General features: G+C 45.8%; 2 protein-coding genes and 1 pseudogene across 2 annotated transcripts; 2 read left to right on the forward strand and 1 right to left on the reverse strand.

Moving 5' to 3' along the window:
• Positions 1 to 5,110: 5,110 nt before the first annotated feature.
• Positions 5,111 to 6,073, forward strand: LOC143398926 (olfactory receptor 2T29-like). Its single transcript, XM_076855634.1, has one exon. It carries the CDS (start codon positions 5,111 to 5,113, stop codon positions 6,071 to 6,073), a length of 963 nt encoding a protein of 320 aa, XP_076711749.1.
• Positions 6,074 to 12,745: 6,672 nt separating this feature from the next.
• Positions 12,746 to 13,699, forward strand: LOC143398928 (olfactory receptor 2T29-like). The gene has a single exon (XM_076855635.1). The coding sequence runs from the start codon at positions 12,746 to 12,748 to the stop codon at positions 13,697 to 13,699; it is 954 nt and encodes a 317-aa protein (XP_076711750.1).
• A 7,982-nt stretch (positions 13,700 to 21,681) lies between these two features.
• LOC143398929 (olfactory receptor 2T1-like) lies at positions 21,682 to 22,601 on the reverse strand (annotated as a pseudogene).
• Positions 22,602 to 23,831: the final 1,230 nt, after the last annotated feature.

A 23,831-nucleotide genomic window follows, 5' to 3' on the forward strand; every position in this document is an offset into this window, starting at 1 on the left:
TTTCCTTGGTTTTTAATGAGCCCTTCGTTTATCCCTCTGCCATTCTGGAAAACAGCATGAAAAGGAAAACTGAAGTCTTTATTGAAGTTGGGACCCTAGTATTTAGATGGAGATGGGAGATGGGAGGATTCCCAGCCACTCTCTGGGTTCCAACCACTGATATTTGACTAATGAAGAGCCTTGTGACTGAGTGCCTGCCTGAGCCTGCCACTTCCTTCACATTACTTTTAACACTAGGAAGAGAATCTTCCCAGTCAGGATCCCTGAGGAGGAAGTGGGGCAGCTGCCCAGGAGGCCTGAGCCCCCTCTGCCCTGGAATACCTGACCTTAGGCACCAACCCCATGTCAATCAAATAGGTGGGAGTCCGTGGCCACTGTGCGTGGTCCATTGGGATCTGCTTTTCCTAGCTCTGCTCTGGATTTTCTGCAGTTGATCCCTGTTGTAAGTTTCATGGACTTATTGGCTTTTATGTGTAGGATTGAATTGCCTAACCACATCATTATTTATTAATACCTTCTACTGTTGATGAACACACATGTTGCATTCCATGACTAAACACTCAGGTGAACTGGGTGAAGTGGGCTGCACAAAATAATCACACAGAGACAGAGTCCACAGGGTTCTGCGGAGCCCAGAGTCCAAAGGGCCCCTTTTGCCTTCAGATGCTTCAGCTGCCAGTGACCACCTCCAGAAACAGGAGAAAAGACCCAACTTGTTTATTCCACACATCCCACAATGGTCCTTAGGCTGTAACTCACAGCCTTACAGGAAACCAGGTGACCCAGGAGGCAGGACAGGCCATCTGCAGGCTGAAGACCTACAGGTCAGGTGGCTGCAGGAAGCAGCCTGACCAACAGACAGTGTGGTAGAACAAGGCCATCACAAAACCTCCAGCTCAGGGGAAATGACTAACATGGCTCCAGAATGTACACAGGAACAAAGCTGAGAGGGAATTGGTGGCAAAGTCCAAGATGGTGGGCCTGCTTCTGACTTCCTGTTTTATCTCAGCTGCTACGACATGGTGTACACTCAACAGATGCTTGAAACACCTTCAGTTTGTAGGACTTTATTTTATTTTACTGCATTGAACTCAGTACTTCAGGCATGCTAGGCAGTAGCTCTACCACTGAGCTACATGTCCACTCTAGGGATTTAACATTTAAAGGACAATTTTTATCTAGGTGACTATTTAAATTCTCATTAAACCAGTTTGTGCTTTGAGACTTTTCAATAATTTTCATGTCAGTAATTAAAATTTTATAAAGATTAAAATTAAATTCTAAACTAGAGTGACCTAGAAAGCCAGGGAACGACATGAAACAAGGAGCACAAGCAGTGAGGTCATAGAGTGGGGGGAAGTTCAGAGGGGGACCCACGGCACTGACCTGGGTGATGGTTTTGACACATCAGTTGAACTCTGAGCTTCAGGTTACATCCCCATGAATGATAGTGTCTCACAGAATCCACCTGAAGATCACACGAGTACACACACACACACACACACTCACACACACACACACACACACTCTCTTTCTCTCTCTTTCTCTCTCTCTCTCTCTCTCTCTCTCTCTCTCTCTCTCTCTTTCTCTCTCTTTCTCTCTCTCTCTCTCTCTCTCTCTCTCTCTCTCTCAAACACACACACACACACACACACACACACACACACACACACGGGTGTTTGATAAACCAATCCAGAATAAATCCTCCTACATGTCACTGATCAGGTGTTGTAGACAGGGTGAGAGTGGAAAGGATTGTCAACATTGGTGAAGCCTAGAGTTGAACAAAGAGGGAGACAGGACAGGATGAGGATGACCCAGAGCTGTGCCCCAGAGAGCTCTGCTGCTTTCTTAGCTCTAACTGCAGTGTCCTCAAGACCCCAGAGGATCTGTGAACAGACATGTCTCATCCAGTCCCCTGTGAGCATCCTAAACCAGGGGTGACGCCACCCTCCTCTTCCTGGTGACTTAGCCAGGCCACACTCCCTGGCCATCTGGGTGAGGCGCAGCGTGCTCTGAGGTGAGTTCAGCCAGGCAGGCGGCCCTGGAGCTCAGGGCCATGGCTGTGCTGGGCTTGCTGTCCTGCTGTTGAGGTGCTCTGTTATGTCCTCACAGCATTTCCTCATCTTTCTCTATCACCTGTTTTTCTGGGAAAAATGTTTTCACCATAAAACTTTCATATACATTTTTTTACTGTAACATCTTAAATTTTGAGTTTTTATTTCCAATTATTTATGAACATATAATGTTATATATTCCTTCTTATGCTTCAGATGGTGGTAGGAAGCTGCATTACTTGTCCTGAGACTGCAAATTTGCAGAGGGAGAAGGGCTGACCTTGCTTCAGGTGGAGGGAACTCCTGAGGTCGCAGCAATGATGGAAGCAAGTGTCCTGAGCATCTTCATTTTTCCCTGATGACACACGGTGAGTTGACCATACCCAAGTTGTCCATGGCAGAGGGAGGACACTGCTTTCCAAGTACACTGAGGCAGTGAGGCGCTCTGCTGCACCCTGGGGTGGGACACTGCCCACCCTGGGATCACTTGTGTGATATTAGGCAGAGACCCTGAGACCCTGGATTGTCAGTCTGTACTAGGAGGAAATAAGAAGAGTAGGACCTCAGAGGCTCTGGGGAAGGCAGAGTGTGGTCAGCAATTCCTGGGTGCTGTTGGCTAATAAGTTGGCTGTGTGTTTGTCTACCAAAATTGTCACCAATTCCCCAAGTTAAACATGTCTCAGGCTGTTCCATTCAAACGTATGCAGGTGCCTAGAGAAGAGTAAGAGAGCAGGTGGGACAGGCACAGGATGTGGAGCAGACTATGTCCCTGGTCCTCTGTGTTCTTCGGGTTCTGGGCTCTGGAACAGTGGCAGAGCTTCTCCCTCACTGCCCCCTCTCTCCTCTGTCCTCTCAGAAAATTCGCCCCTGTCTTCAATGCAGCTGTTTGTGACCATTCCTTGCTCCACTTTGTCCACAGAAGCTGACAGGACAGAAGGTGTGATTTTAGTTCATGGGAAAGATCTCAAATTCTCCAAAGAGCTCAGCCTTCATCTGCCAACAGGTTAGGATTTCATGGACAGGAAGTCTATCTGTCGATCATGTCTCTCTCCTCTGTCTATCATCCACCTACTACCCCCTACCCACCTACCATCTCTGTCCCTGTGCCTGCACCTCTCCTGCTGTCCACCTCTGCAGTGGGTCTCAGTCATGCTGGACCCTAGGGCTACAGAATCAGAATCCGTGTAGTGTGTCCACTGCTTCAGTGCCTCCCAGCAGGGGCTGTCAAAAGTGGACTATCACATCTGATTTAGGAAATACTACAAGGGAGAAAATGTGCTTCAACTTTCCTTTCTTAAAAAAAAAAATAACCTCTGAATTGTAGCTATTGCTAGTCTTTCTAGAGAGAAGAGACATCAGACCATTAGGCTGATAGAAAATCAAATTTAACAGTTAAATTTTCAGAGACAGAAGATTGGAAAGATTCAATCTCTTTAATAGTTCATGGAAGAAGCCATTATTGATTTTCTTAAGAAAGGTGGAAATGTTCATTGCCCTTTTTACTTATTTTGTCACTATATAAAAATCCTGCCTCAAATATTTTGGGTGGTGTTTTCCCTGTAGAGAAGTAGAATGACCCCAGAAGTGCAGGCCAGGATAACAAGCCCTTTAACATTGTCCAGCATCTACAGAGAGGTGGCTGAGCATCAAGACAGAGCAGACAAATGTGACCTACCTCTGAGATCTATCTGTGTGGTTTTGTTAACTCACTGTCTCTCAATTTCCATGAAAATTGATTGTGGCTATTGATAAAGCAGATGGTGTTGGCAAAACAGCCAAAGCCTTTTTTGTGAATAGCAGTGATCCTTGAATGCTTGTTCTCCACCTGAGATTGAGTGCAAATGACAGAGCTTGAAGATGGACCAGGAGGAGCCCTGGCTGTGCTCAAGCAGATGCGCCTTTCCACAAAGCTGTGTTTAGTCAGGGTCAAACTGATAACTATCTCAGACCATTGTTTATATTTGCCTTTATTTAAATATATATTTAAACTTTATTCATTTTATATAAATAACAACACAAAAATTGTCAAATCCAAATATTTTCCTTTACAGTTGATTGCAAGATTTACTTGCATGTCTTTTCTCATGCAATCTTGAAAATCAAGTATTGGAGATATAAATAGGTACCCAAATTGGAGAAATGAAGGATGGTATCTCATAGTATAATAGCAGTGACCGCCAGGTCTAGGACAGGTTCTGAACAGTGGGTAGTGCAGATGTCAATCAACAGCATGCCTGTTTCTTCATTTTTGGAAGTCAGAATTCAGGAAACTTTCATTTCTTTGCCTTACTTCAAACTCAACACACCTGGGGTCAGGTATCATTCTTATTATGTCTCAGGCAGAGTGGACGAGGAAGGGGAGGTCAGAAGTAGCAAGAGTAAAGGTTGGAAACCAGTCATGACCTTGGATCTTTATGGGTGGGTGCCCCTCAGGTCTCAAAAGATTTGGTCCTGTGTGTAGACTGCAGTGTGCTGGAGAGAATAGCAGAGTCATTCCAGACTCACAGAACCTCCCCACATGTCCTGGTCCTATAGGTTTGGGGGTCCAAATGTTAAATATGCATTCCACAAATTATGTCTCAGCAACTTTTTAAACATTTCGAATATACCATAAAGATCTGAGAGTCTTTGGATGCCAGCTAAAACCAGATTGTTAAACCAGAAATATTAACACTTATTTCACACTTGAATAACTTAAACTCAGGAATTAGTGATTCCCCTTGTTTGCAAATGTCCCCTACTTTTTTGAACAATGATTCTGAAAATATGCATTTGGTAGTAACAAACTACTTTCTTCAGGAATCTCATGAACTTGAACTGTTGCAACCTCACTACAAGTTACCAACTCACTTCACCCACAGGTGAGCTTTCAGATACTTTTAAAAAAATCTTGTTTACTACAGGTCATCTGAACTCCTAGGATCTACAGACTCTGGAACATCCTCTGGTTGGCACAATCAGGCTGGTTCACAGGTGTATGGCAGCTAAGAAGTCACTTCAGCCCTCTGTACAACATTAACTCAAAGCTTTCTTAGTGGCCAAAGTGGAGCCTCATGGACTTCACCACCTGGATGACCAACCACACAGGGTGGGCAGATTTCATTCTGGTGGGACTCTTCAGGCAATCCCAACACCCAGCTCTTCTTTGTATGGTCATTTTTCTGGTTTTCCTGATGGCCTTGTCTGGAAACGCTGTCCTGATCATCCTGATACACTCCAGTGCCAAACTCCACACCCCCATGTACTTCTTCATCAGCCAGCTATCCCTCATGGACATGATGTCCATCTCCATCACCGTGCCCAAGATGCTCCTGGACCAGGTGCTGGGTGTGAGTACAATCTCAGTCCCTGAATGTGGGATACAGATGTTCCTCTATGTGACACTAGTAGGTTCTGAGTTTTTCCTTCTGGCAGCCATGGCCTATGACCGCTACACGGCCATCTGCCATCCACTTCGCTATCCAGTCCTCATTAACCACAGAGTGTGTCTCCTCCTAGCATCTGCCTGCTGGTTCCTGGGATCAGTGGATGGCTTCATGCTGACTCCTGTCACCTTGACCTACCCATTCTGCAGATCCCAGGAGATCCAGCACTTCTTCTGTGAAGTCCCCGCTGTACTGAAGCTCTCCTGCTCAGACACCTCACTCTATGAGACACTCATGTACCTCTGCTGTGTCCTCATGATCCTCATCCCTGTGACAGTCATTTCAGGATCCTATTCCTGCATCCTCCTCACCATCCACAGAATGAACTCAGCAGAGGGCAGGAGGAAGGCCCTGGCCACCTGCTCCTCACACATGATGGTGGTCACACTCTTCTATGGTGCTGCCGTCTACACCTACATGCTCCCCAGCTCCTACCACACCCCTCAGAAGGACATGGTGGTGTCTGTGTTTTACACCATTCTCACCCCTGTGCTGAACCCCTTAATCTACAGTTTCAGGAACAAGGATGTCACTGGGGCTCTGAGGAAAATGTTGAATGTGGGACCTGTCTTTCAGGAAACAGTAAAGTAGGGGATTTGGGTTCCATGGTTTCTCCTTCTCTCCACATCAGATGATGAAGATCTCCTGGTGCCGTCTCCTGGGCTCCTACTCCATAGTGCTGCACCCCTTTGCTCCTCTCAGTGGTGAACCTCCTCTGTCCTCTGCTTGTGCATTCAGGGTCCTCATGCAGCTCCCCGATCCACCTTATATATCTAAGTTGACAAGGATTTTCTTCCTCACTAGGAGAAAAATCATATTATTAGGAAACACATTGTTGATATTTAGAGGATGTGGTTATGAGTGTTCAACTGATGAGGTGGAGACAGAAAAATATCTTGTGAAGCAAAAGGAGTTACAGGGTTCCTCATAGATGTGTAGAAGTTAAGGGTACATGGGAATTAGTAGAAGTCATCTTTATCCTGCTAATTCTCTGTAAATTTGAAATACTGTAAAAATAAATAGTTATATAACAATCTAAGAGTCATTCTGTTTAGCTATAGTCCACTGATTCTTATCAAATATAGAGAGGTATGAATGAAGAGAAAAACTTGTATATGTGTAGGTATAAAATGTAAAGTTGTAGAATTTGGTATGCTGAATGTGATTACTGGAATGAGTGAACTAACACATTCATTACCTCACATCTTTACTCACATCTTTGCACTGAGCACAGTTAAAATATGCTCTCATGAATAATTTCACACATACCACATGGTACTCTTAACCAAAGTCCTTGTCCTATGTTTTATAATTCCAGATGTATTTGCATTGTAATTGAAAACTTGTCCTCCCTGTCAACATGTCCCTACCACCCCAGCCCTTGGCAACCATCACCTACTCTCTGCATCTGTCCCTCCTACTTAGACTCCACATAGACCTGAGGCCATGCACCGCTTGTCTTTCTGTATCTGCCTTCATTTACTTCTCCTGGAGTTCTCCACCCATGGGATCTCAGTGGCAGTATCTCCTTCTGTGGACTGAGTGGCACCCATTCTATATGTCTATATGCCTGTAGATATAGACAGCTACATGCCACGTCTTCCTCATCTATCCACCTCTGCCAGACAAGAAGTTGGCTTCCATGTCTTGCCTCCTCTGGGCATCAGCACAATAAATATGGAGAACATGTTCTTGAGGAGCTTATTTCACTACATTGGATACAGACTCAGAAATGGGTTCACCAAGTCCCTTAGGAGTCCCATTTTTTAGTAGATGTCAATGTCTCAGGCAGCTTTCAATTATAGCTGCCAGAATATATGATTCCTCCACATGGTGCAAGCGTTCTTTGTTCTCCACATGTTCTGCAATGCCTGACTTCGTGGTTTTGTCAATAACCACCCTGACGTGTGTGAACTGGTATCTCAAGCTGGTTTTAATCCCCTCTTCTTGATCATCCAAGATGCTCAGCAGCTTTCCATAAACCTTTGGCCACTTGTCTGTCCAATTCAGAAAAATGCCTATTTTTAAATTGAATTATTTGATTTTTGCTGTCATGTTGCTTGAGTTGCTCTTGTAGTGTAGATTTTAAACCCTCATGTGGTATACAGTTGGCCAATATTGTTTTCTGTTGGGTAGGCTGCCTGTGCATCTGGTTGATGTCTTTCTTTGCTGTGCAGAAACTTTCTAGCATCTTGTATTCATTCATTTTAATTTTTACATGTTGTAGATTGTGTTTTCTGGTGTTGTCCAGAATCAAGACCAGTGGGAAGGACTGTTTCCCTTTGTTATTTATTTATTTAGAGATGTTTTTTAGCATAGAACAACCGTGCACCTTTAGAAAAGGACTGTATTTCTGTTTAAATCACCTGATACATAGTAACCACATTAAATCAGTTTAATAAAAGAAAACATCCCAAATTTCAAGCCGAAGAGACTTCATGCAAGGAGTTGGATACAAAGTGGCCATGACCTAAGTGAGGCTGGTGGAACAGAAGGGAGCTTGTCAGCTAAGGACCCCATTCCTCCCTCTGCATCTGCTGTGCGCTCTCTACTGAGTGTGGAGACTGTAGCCCAGCCACAGGCCGGACGCCTTAGCAACCCAGGTCCCCACGTCCTGCAGTGCTGCTGGAACACAAAATGCCTTCTGGATGCTGGAGCCTGGAACCAACAGGGTTCCTGTTGTGCCCAGGTGCTTCAGCTGCCACGGACCATCTCCAGACAGGGAGAAAAGTCCCAGCTTCTTAGTTTCTCCCATACTGGAGGTGACCCCAGGACTGAATCCCACAGCGTAACAGGAAACCAGGGGAACAAGGAGGCAGGATAAGCCATCGACAGGCTGAAGCCCTGCAGGTCACAGGTAGGTACAGCTCAGGAGGCAGCCTGACCAACAGTGTGTGTGTGTGTGTGTGTGGAACCAGGCTGTCACAAGACCTCCATGTGAGGGTGAATGGTAAGCATTGTTTCAGACATACATAGAAAAAAAGTTGAGAAGAATTTCACTGCAAATTTTGAGAGGGAACTGTTAAAAAATAGATGTTGAAGGATCTTGCTTCTGTCTTCCTCTATTTCACTGTAGCTGCTACAACAGGTGTATACTCAACGATGTTTGAAACACTTGTAGTTTGTAGGCAGGATAGGATTTATTTCATTTTACTGCATAGCTAGTTATTGAACTCAGGTCTTCATGCATGCTCAGCAGGAGCCATAATCCCTGAACTACACCTCCACTCTTAACATTTAAAGAATGATTTTTATCGGGGTGGATATATTAAAATAAACATTTAAATTTTCAATGAAACAGTTTGTGCTTTGGGACTTCTCAATAATTTGCATGTCAGTAGTTGAAATAAAAACAAATAGATTAAAATTAAATTCTTTTTTTTATTGGTTGTTCATAACATTACAAAGCTCATGACATATCATCTTTCATACATTTGATTCACGTGGGTTATGAACTCCCATTTTTACCACAAATACAAATTGCAGAATCACATCGGTTACACATCCACGTTTTTACATAATGCCATATTAGTGACTGTTGTATTCTGCTACCTTTCCTATCCCCTACTATCCCCCCTCCCCTCCCCTCCCATCTTCTCTCTCTACCCCATCTGCTGTTATTCGATTCTCTCCCTTGTTTTTTTTTTTTTTCTAAAATTAAATTCTACAATGACCTAGATGGCCAATGAATGACAGGAAACAAGAAGCAGAAGCAGAGAGGTAAGAGAGTGAGGTGGACCTGTGAGGAGGACTCTTTCCAGGATTCCAGGATTGTGATGGTGATGCTTTTCTAACACACACAAACACACACACACACATACAGGGTGTGTTTGATAAACCAATCCAGACTAACTCCTCCTACATGTCACTGGTCAGGCGTTGTGGACAGTGTGAGAGTGGAGAGGATTGTTAACATTGGTGAACTCTGGAGTTGAACAAAGTGGGAGACAGGACAGGATGAGGATGACCCAGAGCTGTGCCCCCAGAGAGATCTGCTGCTTCCTTAGCTCTAACTGCAGTGTCCTCCAGGCCCCAGAGGATGTGTGAACAAACATGTCTCATCCAGTCCCTTGTGAGCATCCTAATCCAGGAGTGACGCCACCCTCCTCTTCCTGGTGTCTTAGCCAGGCCACACTCCCTGACCATGTGGGTGAGGTACAGCCTCCTCTGAGGTAAGTTCAGCCAGGCAGGTGGCCAGGGCCATGACTGTGCTGGGCTTGCTGACCTGCTGTTGAGGTGCTCTATTAGGTCCTCACGGCATTTCCTCATCTTTCTTTATCACCTGTTTTTCTGACAAATAGAAATGTGTTCTCATCTTCAAATTTTCATATAGAATTTATTTGCTGCAACATCTTAAGAAATATGTTTTTATTTTGGATTATTTATGGACATAGGAGTATATATTCCTTCTTATGCTTCAGATGATGGTAGAAAGCTGCATTAGTTGTCCCAAGACTGCAACTTTGCAGAGGGAGAAGGGTTGCCCTTGCTTCACATGGGGGTCACTCCTGAGGTCGCAGCAATGCTAGAAGCAAGTGTTCTGAGCATCTTCATTTTTCCCGGATGACACACACAATGGGTGGACCAGACCCGAGCTGTCCATGGCAAAGGGAGGACACTGCATTCCAAGGACACTGAGGGAGGTGCTCTGCTGCACCCTAGGGTAGGACATGGCCCTCTCTTGAGTCACTTGTATGATGTTAGGCAGAGACCCTGAGACCCTGGATTGTCAGTCTGTACTAGGAGGAAATAAGAAGAGTAGGACCTCAGAGGCTCTGGGGAAGGCAGAGTGTGGTCAGCAATTCCTGGGTGCTGCTGGCTAATAGGTGGCTGTGTGTTTGTCTACCAAAATTGTCACCAATTCCCCAAGTTAAACATGAGCCAGGCTGTTCCCATGAAACGTACGCAGGTGCCTAGAGAAGAGTAAGAGAGCAGGTGGGACAGGCACAGGATGTGGAGCAGACTATGTCCCTGGTCTTCTGTGTTCTTCGGGTTCTGGGCTCTGGAACAGTGACAGAGCCTCTCCCTCACTGCCTCTCTCTCCTCTGTTCTCTCAGAAAATTCTGTCCCTGTCTTTACTGCAGCTGTTTGTGTCCATTCCTTGCTCCACTTTGTCCACAGAGGCTGACAGGACAGAAGGTGTGATTTCAGTTCATGGGAAAGATCTCAAATTCTCCAAAGAGCTCAGCCTTCATCTGCCAACAGGTCAGGATTTCATGGACAGGAAGTCTATCTGTTGATCATGTCTCTCTCCTCTGTCTATCATCCATCTACTACCCGCTACTCACCTACCATCTCTGTTCCTGTGCCTGCACCTCTCCTACTGTCCACCTCTGCAGTGGGTCTCAGTCATGGTGGACCCTAGGGCTACAGCATCAGAAGCTGTGTAGTGTGTCCACTGCTTCAGTGCCTCCCAGCAGGGGCTGTCAAAAGTGGACTATCACATCTGATTTAGGAAATACTACAGTGGAGAAAATGTGCTTCAACTTTCCTTTCTTAAAAAAAAAAAACAAAACACCTTTTTATTTTAGCTACTGCTAGTCTTTCTAGAGAGAAGAGACATCAGACCCTTAGGCTGATAGAGAATCAAATTTAACAGTTAAGCTTTCAGAGGCAGAAGATTGGAAAGATTTAATCTCTTTAAACGTGGAAGAAGCCATCATTGATTTCCTTAAGAAAGTTGGGGCACATTTTATGTTCATTGCCCTTTTAATTTATTTTGTCACTATACAAAAATCCTGCCTCAAATATTATGGATGCTGTTTTCCCTGTAGAGACTGAAAATGACTTCTAGAAGTGCAGACAAGGTTAACAAGCCCTTGACCTGTATTCAGCATCTACACAGAGGTGGCTAAGCATCAATACAAAGCAGGGAACAGTGCGCTGCCCCTGAGACCTCTCCGTGCGGTTCTGTTAACTCTCTGTCTCTCAGTGTCCGTGAAAACTGATTGTGGTTGTCCATGAAGCAGATGGTGTTGGCAAAACAGTCAAAGCCTTTCTGGTGAATAGCAGTGATCCCCGAATGCTTGTTCTGTACCTGAGATTGAGTGCAAATGTCAGAGCTTGAAGATAGACCAGGAAGAGCCCTGGCTGGGCTGAATTTTCATAAGAGCTTTTCCAGGAAGCTGTGTATAGTGAGGGTCATACCAATAACTATCTCAGACTGTTGTTCATATTTACATTTATTTAAATATATATTTAAAGCTTCTTTATTTTATATAAAATAAATAACACAACATAAAAATTGTCAAATCCAAATACTTTCTTTTAAAGTTGATTGTAAGCTTTACTTGCATGTCTTTTCTCATGTAATCCTGAAAACCAAGTATTGGAGATATAAATAGGTACCCAAATTGGAGAAATGAAGTATGAAATCTCACAGTATAATAGCAGTGACAGCCAGGTCTAGGACAGGTTCTGAAGGGTGAGTGGTGCAGATGTCAATCAGCAGCATGCCTGTTTCTTCATTTGTCAAAGTCAGAATTCAGGGAACTTTCATTTCTTTGCCTCACTTTATCCTCACCACACCTGGTGTCAGGTGTCATTCTCATCATCTCTCAGGCAGAGTGGACAAAGAAGGGGAGGTCAGGGGTAGCAAGAGTCAAGGTAGGAAACCAGTCATGACCTTGGATCTTTATGGGTGGGTGCCCCTCAGGTCTCAAAAGGTTTGGTCCTGTGTGAAGACTGCAGTGTGCTGGAGAGAATAGCAGAGTCATTCCAGACTCACAGAACCTCCCCACATGTCCTGGTCCTATAGACTTGGGGGTTCAAATGTTAAATGTGCATTCCACAAATTATGTCTCAGCAACTTTTTAAACATTTCAAATATACCATATAGATCTGAGAGTCCTTAGATGCCAGCTAAAACCAGATTGTGAAACCAGAAATATTAACACTCATTTCACACTTGAATAACTTAAACTCAGGAATTAGTGATTCCCCTTGTTTGCAAATGTCCCCTACTTTTTTGAGCAATGATTCTGAAAATATGCACTTGTCATTGACAAACTGCTTTTTTCAGGAAGCTCATGAACTTGAACTCACTACAAGTTACCAACTCACTTCACCCACAGGTGAGCTTTCAGATACTTTTTAAAAATATTGTTTACTACAGGTCATCTGAACTGCTACAATCTACAGGCTCTGGTACGTCCTCTGGTTGGCACAATCAGATTGTGCACAGGTGTGTGGCAGCTAAGAAGTCACTTCAGCCCTCTGTACAACATTAACCCAGAGCTTTCTTGGTGGCCAAGGTGGAACCTCATGGACATCACCACCTGGATGACCAACCACACAGGGTGGGCAGATTTCATCCTGGTGGGACTCTTCAGTCAATCCCAACACCCAACTCTGCTTTGTGTGGTCATCTTCATGGTTTTCCTGATGGCCTTGTCTGGAAATGCTGTCCTGATCATCCTGATACACTCCAGTGCCAAACTCCACACCCCCATGTACTTCTTCATCAGCCAGCTGTCCCTCATGGACATGATGTACATCTCCATCACTGTGCCCAAGATGCTTCTGGACCAGGTGCTGGGTGTGAGTACCATCTCAGTCCCTGAATGTGGGATGCAAATGTTCCTCTACTTGACACTTGGTGGTTCAGAATATTTCCTTCTGGCAGCCATGGCCTATGACCGCTACATGGCCATCTGCCATGCGCTCCATTATCCTATGCTCATGAACCACAGGGTGTGTCTCCTTCTGGCGTCTGGCTGCTGGTTCCTGGGATCAGTGGATGGCTTCATGCTGACTCCTGTCACCATGACTTTCCCATTCTGCAGATCCCGGGAGATCCAGCACTTCTTCTGTGAAGTCCCTGCTGTGATGAAGCTCTCCTGCTCAGACACCTCACTCTATGAGACACTCATGTACCTGTGCTGTGTCCTCATGCTTCTCATCCCTGTAACAGTCATTTCAGGCTCCTATTCCTGCATCCTCCTCACCATCCACAGAATGAACTCAGCAGAGGGCAGGAGTAAGGCCCTGGCCACCTGCTCCTCACACATGATGGTGGTCACACTCTTCTATGGCGCTGCCGTCTACACCTACATGCTCCCCAGCTCCTACCACACCCCTCAGAAGGACATGGTGGTGTCTGTGTTTTACACCATATTCACCCCTGTGCTGAACCCCTTAATCTACAGTTTCAGGAACAAGGATGTCACTGGGGCTCTGAGGAAAATGTTGAGTGTTGAGTCTTTCAGGAAACAGTAAAGTAGGGGATTTGGTTTCCATGGTTTCTTCTTCTCTCCCCGTCAGATGATGAAGATCTCCTGGTGCCGTCTCCTGGGCTCCTACTCCACAACATTGCACCCCTATGCTCCTCTCAGGGGTGAGCCCCCTCTGTCCACTGCTTGTGCATTCAGGGTCCTCATGCAGCTCCCCTGGATCCACCTTATATACCTAAGTTGACAAGGACTTTCTCCTTCTAAGGGAAAATATTCATATCATTACAAAATACATAGTGGATATTTAGAGGAAATGGTCACGAGGTGTTCTGGTGTAGTGGAGAGAGAGGATATAAAAGAAAAGGTGCAGGGTTAATCAGAGGTTAGTCTAGTTTTAGGGTTCATTGGAATTAGTTGTATTATTGTTTTTCATTCTAATTATCTGCCAAGTTGAAGTGATGTATGAATAAAGAGTTAAATAACAGGCTCTTTCTTCCTTTTTATAAAAAAAAAGCAAACTTATACTTTCTGCTTGGGGGCAGTGTGACATAGTATCTAGGAGACCATGCTCTTATCATTGTGTCTAATCTTTATTAAGACAGTGCAGCTGTTTCTCCACATTCCTTGGGGAACATTCTCAAGGTCCAATCATGATAGTGTCCAGTGGATGATGCTGTCTGAGATCATTAGGATGGAGTTGTGTGATGAAGAATCAAGACCACATGGATGACCATGAGGGGGATGCCAGTTCTGGGTGGAAGGAGGGTTTGGGGTAGGCTCCCTACCTGAGATGCATCTGAGGTGGCCCTTAAAACACGGAGCTTATTAAGGGATGTGGTTTGGATGTGAGGTGTCCTCAGAGCTCCTGTGCCAATGCAGGGGTACTCAGGAGGGAAATGACTGGGCTATGGGTGGTGTAACTCTGTCAGTCCATCTTACTGTGAATGGACTGACTGGGAGTTAAGTGTAGGCAGGTGGGTTTTGGTGGGAGTGTAGGTGGGTCCCTGCAGGTGAGCTCTGAAGAGTGCATCTTCCCTTTGGTTTAAATAACAGACATTTATAGCAGAGAGAGTACATCCTCCTGGCCACAATCCTGGCACTTACCCTCAGGACAGCTGACCTAGGCAGGAGGGTTCCTGGGGAGTTGAGGAAAAGGGTTTAACCTGCAAACTTGGGAGACCTAGGGTGCACACTGGCTTTCGGCAAGGAGAGCTTCCCTGTGTTTTAAATGCACCTGCACGCAGTGCCTCCCTACCAAAGGGCAGGTTGTTCATCTCGCTGGGAGAGTGACACACCCCTGCTCCAGGCAGTCCAGCGTTGTCTTCTCCAGGTCCCTTCTAGTGGCACCCCTGAAGACAACTACCTGCTGTTGTATATTTTTGCTTCCTTTTGTATTCCCTGAAGCCTGCTTACAGAAGTTGGTTTTCCATATCCGTGATTTTGTGCTGGGTTTCAGGAGTGCACCTGTTGAGTCAGAATGGCTACCGCATTTTGTGCATTTGGGGTTTCCGCTCACTGGAAGTGGAAGTCAGCAAAACCTGTCCTGAGTTGGGGTCCACGCTGGAGCCCCAAGGCTGAGGCCTGGTCCCTGCTGTGCTGCTCATCTGCCCTCGATTGCTCTCTGCCATTAACATGACCACAGTGTTATGGCCAGCACAGAAGCCCCTTTGAGAAATTGGTATGAAAGGAACATGGAGCCGAGGTCTCTGGACACATTGGGCTTTTGAGCTGCTGTTATTCCTCCACAGTGGTGAGAACATTTGGGGCATCAGAGGTTAGCAGGGCAATCTGGTCACTTCCCTTGAGGTCAGGTCCACTGTCCTGCAGTCAAACCTGTGCTGCAAAGGGAGCTTAGGCCTTAGTATGGGCTGCTCCAGGCACTTGGCTACCAGTTCTCCCAGGACAGCCTGGGGCTAGAGCTGAGGGAGGACCCCTATGGACGCTGTTCAGCACGCTGGGCTTTGGGTCCTCTATGGGGTCTTTCCGGCTGACACCTGGAGTCTCTGAAATTTTGTGGCTGGGTACTGGCCACAGCACAGAGGGACAGCCTAGCTGCTGTCCAGAAGTTGTTCAGCCACGGCCTTGGCAGCCTCCCTGAGGGGATATTAAGCCTCCTCTCACAAGAAGAAGCCCTGGGCCAACCAGGTCTTTGAGTCTTGCATTTATTTATCTACAGTGTTACTGATCCTTCATGTTTATGAGTAACTGAAGAGGGTCAATAAATTCCTGGAGTTGGAGAGGAAAATATATAGCAGTATTAAAATTCCCTTGAAAAAAAAATTTCATAAATTCTCATGATTTTTCTCTTAGGTAATGAACATATGCACCTCTTGGACATGTTCAGAGATTGTGTAGGATGACCTGTCAGTTTTTATTAGATCATAGTATGTCTTTCTCCATTTCAGTGACAGGGTTGCAGAAAAGGCATATCTCTGTCAAATGTGTTGGCCACCAATGATAAAAATGTGTTTTAGCAACAAGAATAACGTGACAGCAGCTGTCATGCAGTTATGCCACGAGGAGTGGATCCAACCTAGGGATGGCAACAGGGATGGCCTTCTCTGCTCCTCAGGTTCCTTCAGTAAGAGATGATATCATACTACTAACCAACAAGTCAAGGGTTACTTCTGAATGAGGAAAAGTTGGGCAAGGACAGCATATTGGGATGCAGCCACTCTGGGTAAATTTTGTATAAAAAGACAAAGATGTGAAGAAAGACCAAGAATTGTGACATTGTGTTCCCTGAACCAGAAAGAACAAATGGGTTGGTGTCATGAGCAAGCTGTGCCCTTAACAACACATTTGCATCTCTCCACAGTGTCAGAATTTACTGAATAACTATAAATTCACACCCCCCTTTTGGCAGTAGCAGGTCACTGGATACTCATGGGTCACCTGGTAGTCACAAGCTGGGCAATTCTGAGCTCTTTCATTCCAGTCTTAATACTAATGTCTGGAACACTCAAGTCACTCATCACACTTCACACAATGATAAACAGAGGTGACAGAAAGGAGAAGAGAGGGTTAAGGTGGCCACAGGGGTCCAGGAGGCTGAGCTGAGAGCAAAGGCAGAGGGCAGATACAGATGCAAAGAGTCACCACAGGTGGTCAGGTAAGATTAGGAACTAGCCAAGAACTTGTTCTGGCACAGAGCTGCGAAGCCCAGAGCTTATTCTAGGCCAGGGTTCACAGGGCAGAGGTTCCACAGGGCCCACTGGAGATGTCAGCTTGGAGTGGGTTGTAGGTGGTCACACAGGCAGAAGAAACCATGCTGTGCTGAAACAGAGATCCAGAGGTCTGTCTCTGTGGCAAATGTCCTGGGCAAGTCTCCTGAGGAGCAACCAGGTCAGGGTGCTTCCCTATCCAGTCTTGGGATGCCCCTCCTTTTATAAGCCTCAAGTTAGGTGTTACAGCATTTGGTGCTCTGATGTTTTTGATGAGCATGTGGCCTGGGTTTCCTGGTACGAGTCTGACATGCCCATGCACCCCTTGCTTATAAAAAATTCACAAGTGGTGCACAGGTGGTCATTCTTATTAGCATGGTTTCTTTATCAGTTTGTGCATCATGGCTGTGCTAGGCAGGTGGTGATTGCTTACTTGTACAAATAAGGTGTGAAGTCATTCTTAAACTAAAAATAGAATTGCTCATGGCAAACTGCTTTGCAAAATGAAGTAACCCGGGTTTAGGCCTGAAAAATCCTGTTCTGTACTTCAGCAATAACCAGAAGAGTTCTCTACAGCTGGGCACACACCAGCACTTCAGGTGCCTCACATAGGCTAAGGGGTAGCAAACAGGAAGATGCCCTGCATCTGCTCCAGCCGTATCTGCCAGAATGCTAGACCTGAATGGCCCCGAGGGCTGGAGAACAAAATGCCTTTAAAGTGCAAGACTCACTTAAGCAATATGAAAACCAGCATGGAGGTGCCTCACAAGACTAGGAAGGGTGTCACCACATGACCAAAATATGCTACTTCTCAGCATTGTCCTAGAGAGGATAATTAAAGTTGGCATGTTCTAGTGAGACATGCATACCCACGTTTTAGCAGCACAATTCAAAATAATCAAAATATAGAACCTGCCTAGGTGTTTGTCAGTGGCTGAGAGGCTCAAGAAAATGTGCTCTATATACACAGAGGTTCTAGTTAGTCAAAGAAAAGCATACAGTTGTGTCATTTGCAGAAAAATGGATGGAACTTGAGAGCATTACGTTAAGATAAATAAGCTAAATGCAGAAGGTCAAGAGTGGTGTGTTTTCTTTCATATGCAGCAGTTAGAGAGGAAAGAGAAAGTGGGGGTAAAGATCTCATGAAAATCAAAAGGCGTTCAGTAGGGGAAAGGGACCAGGGGGAAGGGTGCTAGGAGGGGAAAGTGCTGGGGAGGATACTGGCCTAGTTATGTCGCTCCCACTGCCCCATTGTGGGAAGTATAATGTAATACAAAAAGTATTAAACATACAAAAATTTGAACTTTTATCACTTTTCTGAAACTGAACTCTGGGTGTGAAATCAGCTTTCCCATTAAAGAACAGAAATTAACAGTTCCCACCAGACACCTGCCTATGTACTGTCCAGCTGCTGACCCTCCTAAAATGTGGGCAGTTTTGTTAGCTCTCTTTGACACAGGTATACTGTCTGTGACTGAAGTTCACCCAGCGTTCATGAAATTAATCCCTGTGATTGCAGGCAGTATTAGAACATTTCTGCAAATTATGTAAACATGTCCCACGTGTTGCTATGGTAGCAGGTGCAAATATCCATGAGAGACACATCTCTGAGTCAAGCAAAGGTTTATTGACAGAGGATATCTCTCAGGCTGCCCTTTGCAAGGCGCAACAGTCTGCTAGAACAAACTTTCTAAGTGTATATTCATGTATAATGAAGTAATAAAAAAATAACCTCTCTGGTTCTGTGATTATTAATTGTTACTTGGCATCTTTATTGTGGTTTTGATCGTTAGGAACTCTTTGGGGGCCAGCCTAACGAGAAGGTCATGCCTTTGTGAACAGGTGCTGATTTTCAAAATGGAGTTATTTTGCCCTAAGGACCTAACACATGCATTTATACATTTCACTCTCCTTGGGCTCTGGGCGGCTTCCATATTTGGTGGGCTATTGTACATCCTTTTATGAACATCATGCACAGGTGTCTATTAGGAATTCACCCAAGGGTGGCCATGCTGGGTTCAGGGCACAGATATGTTCAGCTCTCTTCACAACTACTGTTAGGTAGGAGCTATCAGTGGGCAGTGAGATGCATGGTAAGGTCACAAAGTGTTCTTTAACTTGCCTCAAGTCCTACTTTAAACTATCTTAAGATATCAAATGGTAGCAGTTTATCTGTAGAAAACAAACAAAAGCAAGAGAGCTCTTTGTAAAAGACAACAAGAGAAAAGGATTAATGGCACTAATTATTGACAGGGTCCACTGAGGTTGATGTGAACCTAGGAATTATGGCCATAAGTGTCTTCAATTTTCTGAGATTGAAGATTCCATTAGTAGCGCAGGCACATTAAGATGACTTCTGACCAGCTATTGACCCCAGTGTCCACATTAACATGGGATTGACTTAAAATCAAAAAAGAATGGCCACTATGACAGTTCCAAAGAGGACCAAGTAAGATCCATAACTCCACCACCCAACATGAAGGAAAAGTTGAACACCGGACTGGAAAAAAGTACAGAAGAGTGCCCCCAGCTCTCCTAGTGAACATCAAACAGTAGTAAAATTGGGAACAGCATTGTCTTCTCTGTCATTCTCTGCTTGGAGACAGCCCACTCTCTCCCTTGAGAGTGCTCTCGGCTCAAGCTTCACTTTTGTTTTACTGTCACCTATAATAAAGTTCTCCTGAATGACTTTTGATGTCTGACTTTAAATTTTCTTTTGTCAGAACGTAAAACTGAGATTGGGAGTTTTAGCTCCCTGCTTTCCTGGGATGCTACCACATACAAACTGGCTGGGGTACTAAGTTACTCCCCTTGCTTTCCTGTTTGGGTTGCTCTCTTTTCATAGTTTTTACTATAACAAAATTTCCTTAGTGCAGGTGCTTTGTCTTGCTCACAGCCATAAAGAATGTGAATAAATGCCTGACTCAGGGAACTACCTCTGCACACATGGTTCTATCATTCAAAGTCCTTTAGAGGCAGCAAGGTGTGGGTCCCCCCCACACACACATCACCCCAGAGAAGTCCCTTCCTTGCTTGACACACACTGTACTACACGTGCCTGCAAATGAGAACTCATGATCATGAAGCTGGGGGACAAAAGGCAGTCAATATAGATAAGAAATAATTGGGTTCGATCAGGAAAGTTGGGGCTAGTTGGAAAGAAAATCAAATGCTGCCTTTTCCCCCTCCTCTTTCCAAGGCCCTTCCCCCAGCTCCTGCTCCAACCTGTTGCTGAGGTAAATGTCCCAGGAGTGGCTGTTCCTTGCAGAGAATCCTAAGAGTTGGCTGTTACCTTAATGCCTGAATCACTTCACCATTTGGCCCTCCTCTTGCCCATCTGGCCCTCACCATTTGGCTCATCCTGGCCACTGGTCATGGATGCAGGCTGGTGAGAGATAAGGAGGAAGGAAGGCATGAGAGCAGAGAAAATATAAGATGTACAAAGGGGCAGGACACTCCCACTTCTTTGGATCCCATCTATGTCCCCCTTCTCCCTCCAAGGAGAAGTCTGTTTCTGTCCTTGAAATAAACCTTGCTCTCTATACTCCCCTTGGCATTTCTCCAGTAACCAGAAGAATCAATGCAGAGCTTAGAGGATGATGAACTGACAGGCATGTGAATCATTACCTTTCACAGAGAGCCTGACCAATGTGCTTCTAGCTATGCCCTTGGTTAAGTTCTTATGACGACATTTCCACCTGGACACTGGAAACTGAGCAAAGTCACCCCTTTTCCCCCAGAGTGAACTCCTTGTATAGGCACATGATGCACTTCTCATGGCCTGCCACATGTTTTTCGGGGCATGCTGAAATGGAACCTAGGTATACTAGCTGAGCACCCCACCACTGAGCCATTTCCCAGTCCCTGCCACAGGCCTTCTGTCCTCAATTCCAGCATCAGTGGGGGATGGAGAGGAACTCAGCTGACCTCTATCACCTGGGCAGGTTAACTGGGGATCACTTAATGCACTTGAAATGTGATTTGCCAAATCCCCAGCCCAGGTTTGCATGTTTCTCCAGTGTTTTGAGACCCTCCCACAGTGTGCTCATGTGCCCTCTGGGCAGTGCCCTTTGGGTTCATCCATCAGCTGTAACTTATTAGATAAAGCGTTTTCACTCATGTGCTGCAAACAAAAATTAAGTGCTGAAATTTACTGGAAATAACGAGCAACTAGTGATTGTGGTGCAGACAATGACCCCTGGAGAAAACTGCCCATGGCCCTTCTTACCACCTATGAATGAGCCCAGAAAGTTCTCAGAAGATGATGCTCCTCTTCTCTTTCAACAGTGAACTAGATTTACACCCGAGTGTCCTAAATCCCAAAAAACCATCTTCCCTCCTGTACTCCCTTTATTTATTTAGTACCAGGGATTAAAGCCAGGGCCACTTAACCACTGAACCACTCCCTAGAACTTTTTTATTTTTTTCATTTTGAGACAGGGTCTCACTAGGCTGTTTAGGGGCTCTCTTAGTTGCTGAGACTGGCCTGGAACTTTCCATCCTCCAGCCTCAGCCTCCGTAGTTGCTGGGATTACAGGAAGTGCACTCCTCGCTACTGCCCATGCCATTGACGATTCTGAGTGGTTTAATATACCTCTAGAAGGTAAAACCCCAGGGGAAATTTTCCAACTTTTGTTTCTGGAAACCACTGGGTATTTATTTTGCATAAATGTGAACCTAGCCGGACAAAAAGGAGGTGTAAGAACAGAAAAAGAGCTGAGAGAAGGAAGTACAGGGAACACACTTTAAAGTTAGCTGCTTTCCTCCTGCACAGCTGAACCCTTCCCTCCAGTTCATTCCTGCAGGGGGAGCGCGGCCACCAAGCCAGGGTTCCCATTGCCATCCACACGATCAGAGTCGGCTGTCAGAAGGCCTCTAGGGACACTCTTTGAGAGCCCCGAGTCTCCGCAGGGCCCTCTGCAGAGCGCCGGCCACGTCCTTGTTCCTCAGGCTGTAGATGAGCGGGTTCAGCATGGGCTTGAGGATGGCGTAGAAGACTTTGTCCTCCGCTGGCTGGTGGTAAGCCTGGGGCACCATGTAGGTGTACATGGCGGCCCCGTAGAACAAGGTCACCAGGATCATGTGGGAAGAGCAGGTAGCGAAGGCCTTCTTCCTCCCCTCGGCTGAGCTCATGCGGTGGACGGCGGCTAGGATCCGCGCGTAGGAGGCGACCACCACCGAGGACGGCGTCAGCAGCATCAGCACGCAGCACGCGTACATCACGGTCTGGTAGAGCGCCGTGTCCGCGCACGCCAGCCTCAGCACCGCTGGCGCCTTGCCAAAGAAGCGGTCGCTCATGGTGATGGGCGTGAGCAGGAAGCCGTCCAGCGAGCCCCCCAGCCAGGAGCCCGCGACGATCAGCCAGCAGACGCGGCGGCTCATGAGCACCGGGTAGCGCAGCGGGCTGCAGATGGCCACGTAGCGGTCGTAGGCCATGAGGCCCAGCAGGAAGAACTCGGCGCCCACCAGCGTCAGGCAGAGGAAGTGCTGCGCCGTGCAGCCCGCGAAGGAGATGGTCCTCTGGCCCCGCAGGTAGTCCACCAGCATCTTGGGCACGATGGTGGAGATGTACAGCATGTCGATGAGCGACAGGTGGCTGAGCAGGAAATACATGGGCGTGTGCAGGCGCGCGTCGGCGCGGATCAGCAGGACCATGACCCCGTTGGCGGTCAGAGCCGTGAAGAAGACGACACAGACGATGGCGAAGACGAGGCCCCCAGTCTCCTCGGTGCTGAACAGCCCCCCTAGGGTGAAGTCCGCGGAGGACGCGTTGTCCCCTGCCATTGAGGCTGCGGTGGCGGGAGTAGCCCAGCGTCTTCCAGATAGAAGGATGGCATTTCCCAGGGGATTAAACAAGAACTTTCGGATTAGTGGTCAAGCATCGGACTTCTAAGAGATGGAAGAAACAGTCTAAAATGGCTTTCTTAATAGTTCATAACTGATAAGCAACAACTAATCTGTATCAGAATGTTAATCTATACCGATTTTAAGTAAATTTGATCATTATTAATCCATAATTCATTAACTATATTGGACAAGATGTCAGCAGATACTACTGTATGACGATAATACTTGTGGAACAGTACATAAAGATGTAACCCATGCTCTGCGGCAACTGAGTGTACCATGGTTGTCGCTCCCTCTCTCTCTGTGTGTGTGTGTATGTGTACACATGGGTGTGAGCTCATGTTAATGCAGATCAACTGGGACTGTTGTTAATGTCCCTCAGTCATGGTCAGCATAACCATCATCTTCAAATCATCTTTACCTGCCTGTGAGTTGTCTGCCATTCAGCCACATGGGTGGTAATCTCCCACTCAGTCCAGGAGTCATGGTGTACATCTTGAGGGTAACAGGAGTCACAGCCTACATCTTGAGGGTCACGGGAGTCACAGGCTACATGTTGAGGGTCAAGGAGTCACAGGCTACATCTTGAGGGTCACAGGAGTCACAGGCTCCATCTTGAGAATACACTTAGTGTCAGTTCACCCATGTTGTGGGCAAATTGTGTGGGATGAGTGAATGGGGAATGTGAACCACTCTTGCAAATTCAGATGCAAAAGGATCATCTACTATAGGAGACTATTGTTAACTTTTCTTTGTTTATTTTTAAGACAGAAATGTTAATGTTAATTTCAGGATAATGAGGAATTGATATTAGGATTGAGAAGCCTGAGAATTAGCAATTAGTGTTATCAAGAACAATTCAGAGTAAATACACAGGGAAATACACATTGAGCTATAAAGCACATGCACTTTTGGAAATTTTAATATTTTCAGTATTTCTTGGTTAGGAAAAACTGAGTGTGTCTCTTGTAATTTCAGGTTTTGATGAAGAAAAACAAAGAAATCCCTACAAACTTTATGAAAGTAAAGAATGGCCTTCCATATGTTTTTTTTTTTTTTAAGAGAGAGAGAGAGAAAGAGAGAGAGAATTTTAATATTTATTTTTTAGTTTTCGGCGGACACAACATCTTTGTTTGTATGTGGTGCTGAGGATGGAACCCCGGGCTG

Source organism: Callospermophilus lateralis, chromosome 5 (assembly GCF_048772815.1).
Source record: "Callospermophilus lateralis isolate mCalLat2 chromosome 5, mCalLat2.hap1, whole genome shotgun sequence".
In the NCBI taxonomy this organism is placed as follows: domain Eukaryota; kingdom Metazoa; phylum Chordata; class Mammalia; order Rodentia; family Sciuridae; genus Callospermophilus; species Callospermophilus lateralis.

Excerpts from the sequence above, each read along its gene's own strand:
- LOC143398928 (XM_076855635.1), top strand. The coding sequence starts at position 12,746 with ATGGACATCACCACCTGGATGACCAACCACACAGGGTGGGCAGATTTC.
- LOC143398926 (XM_076855634.1), top strand. The coding sequence starts at position 5,111 with ATGGACTTCACCACCTGGATGACCAACCACACAGGGTGGGCAGATTTC.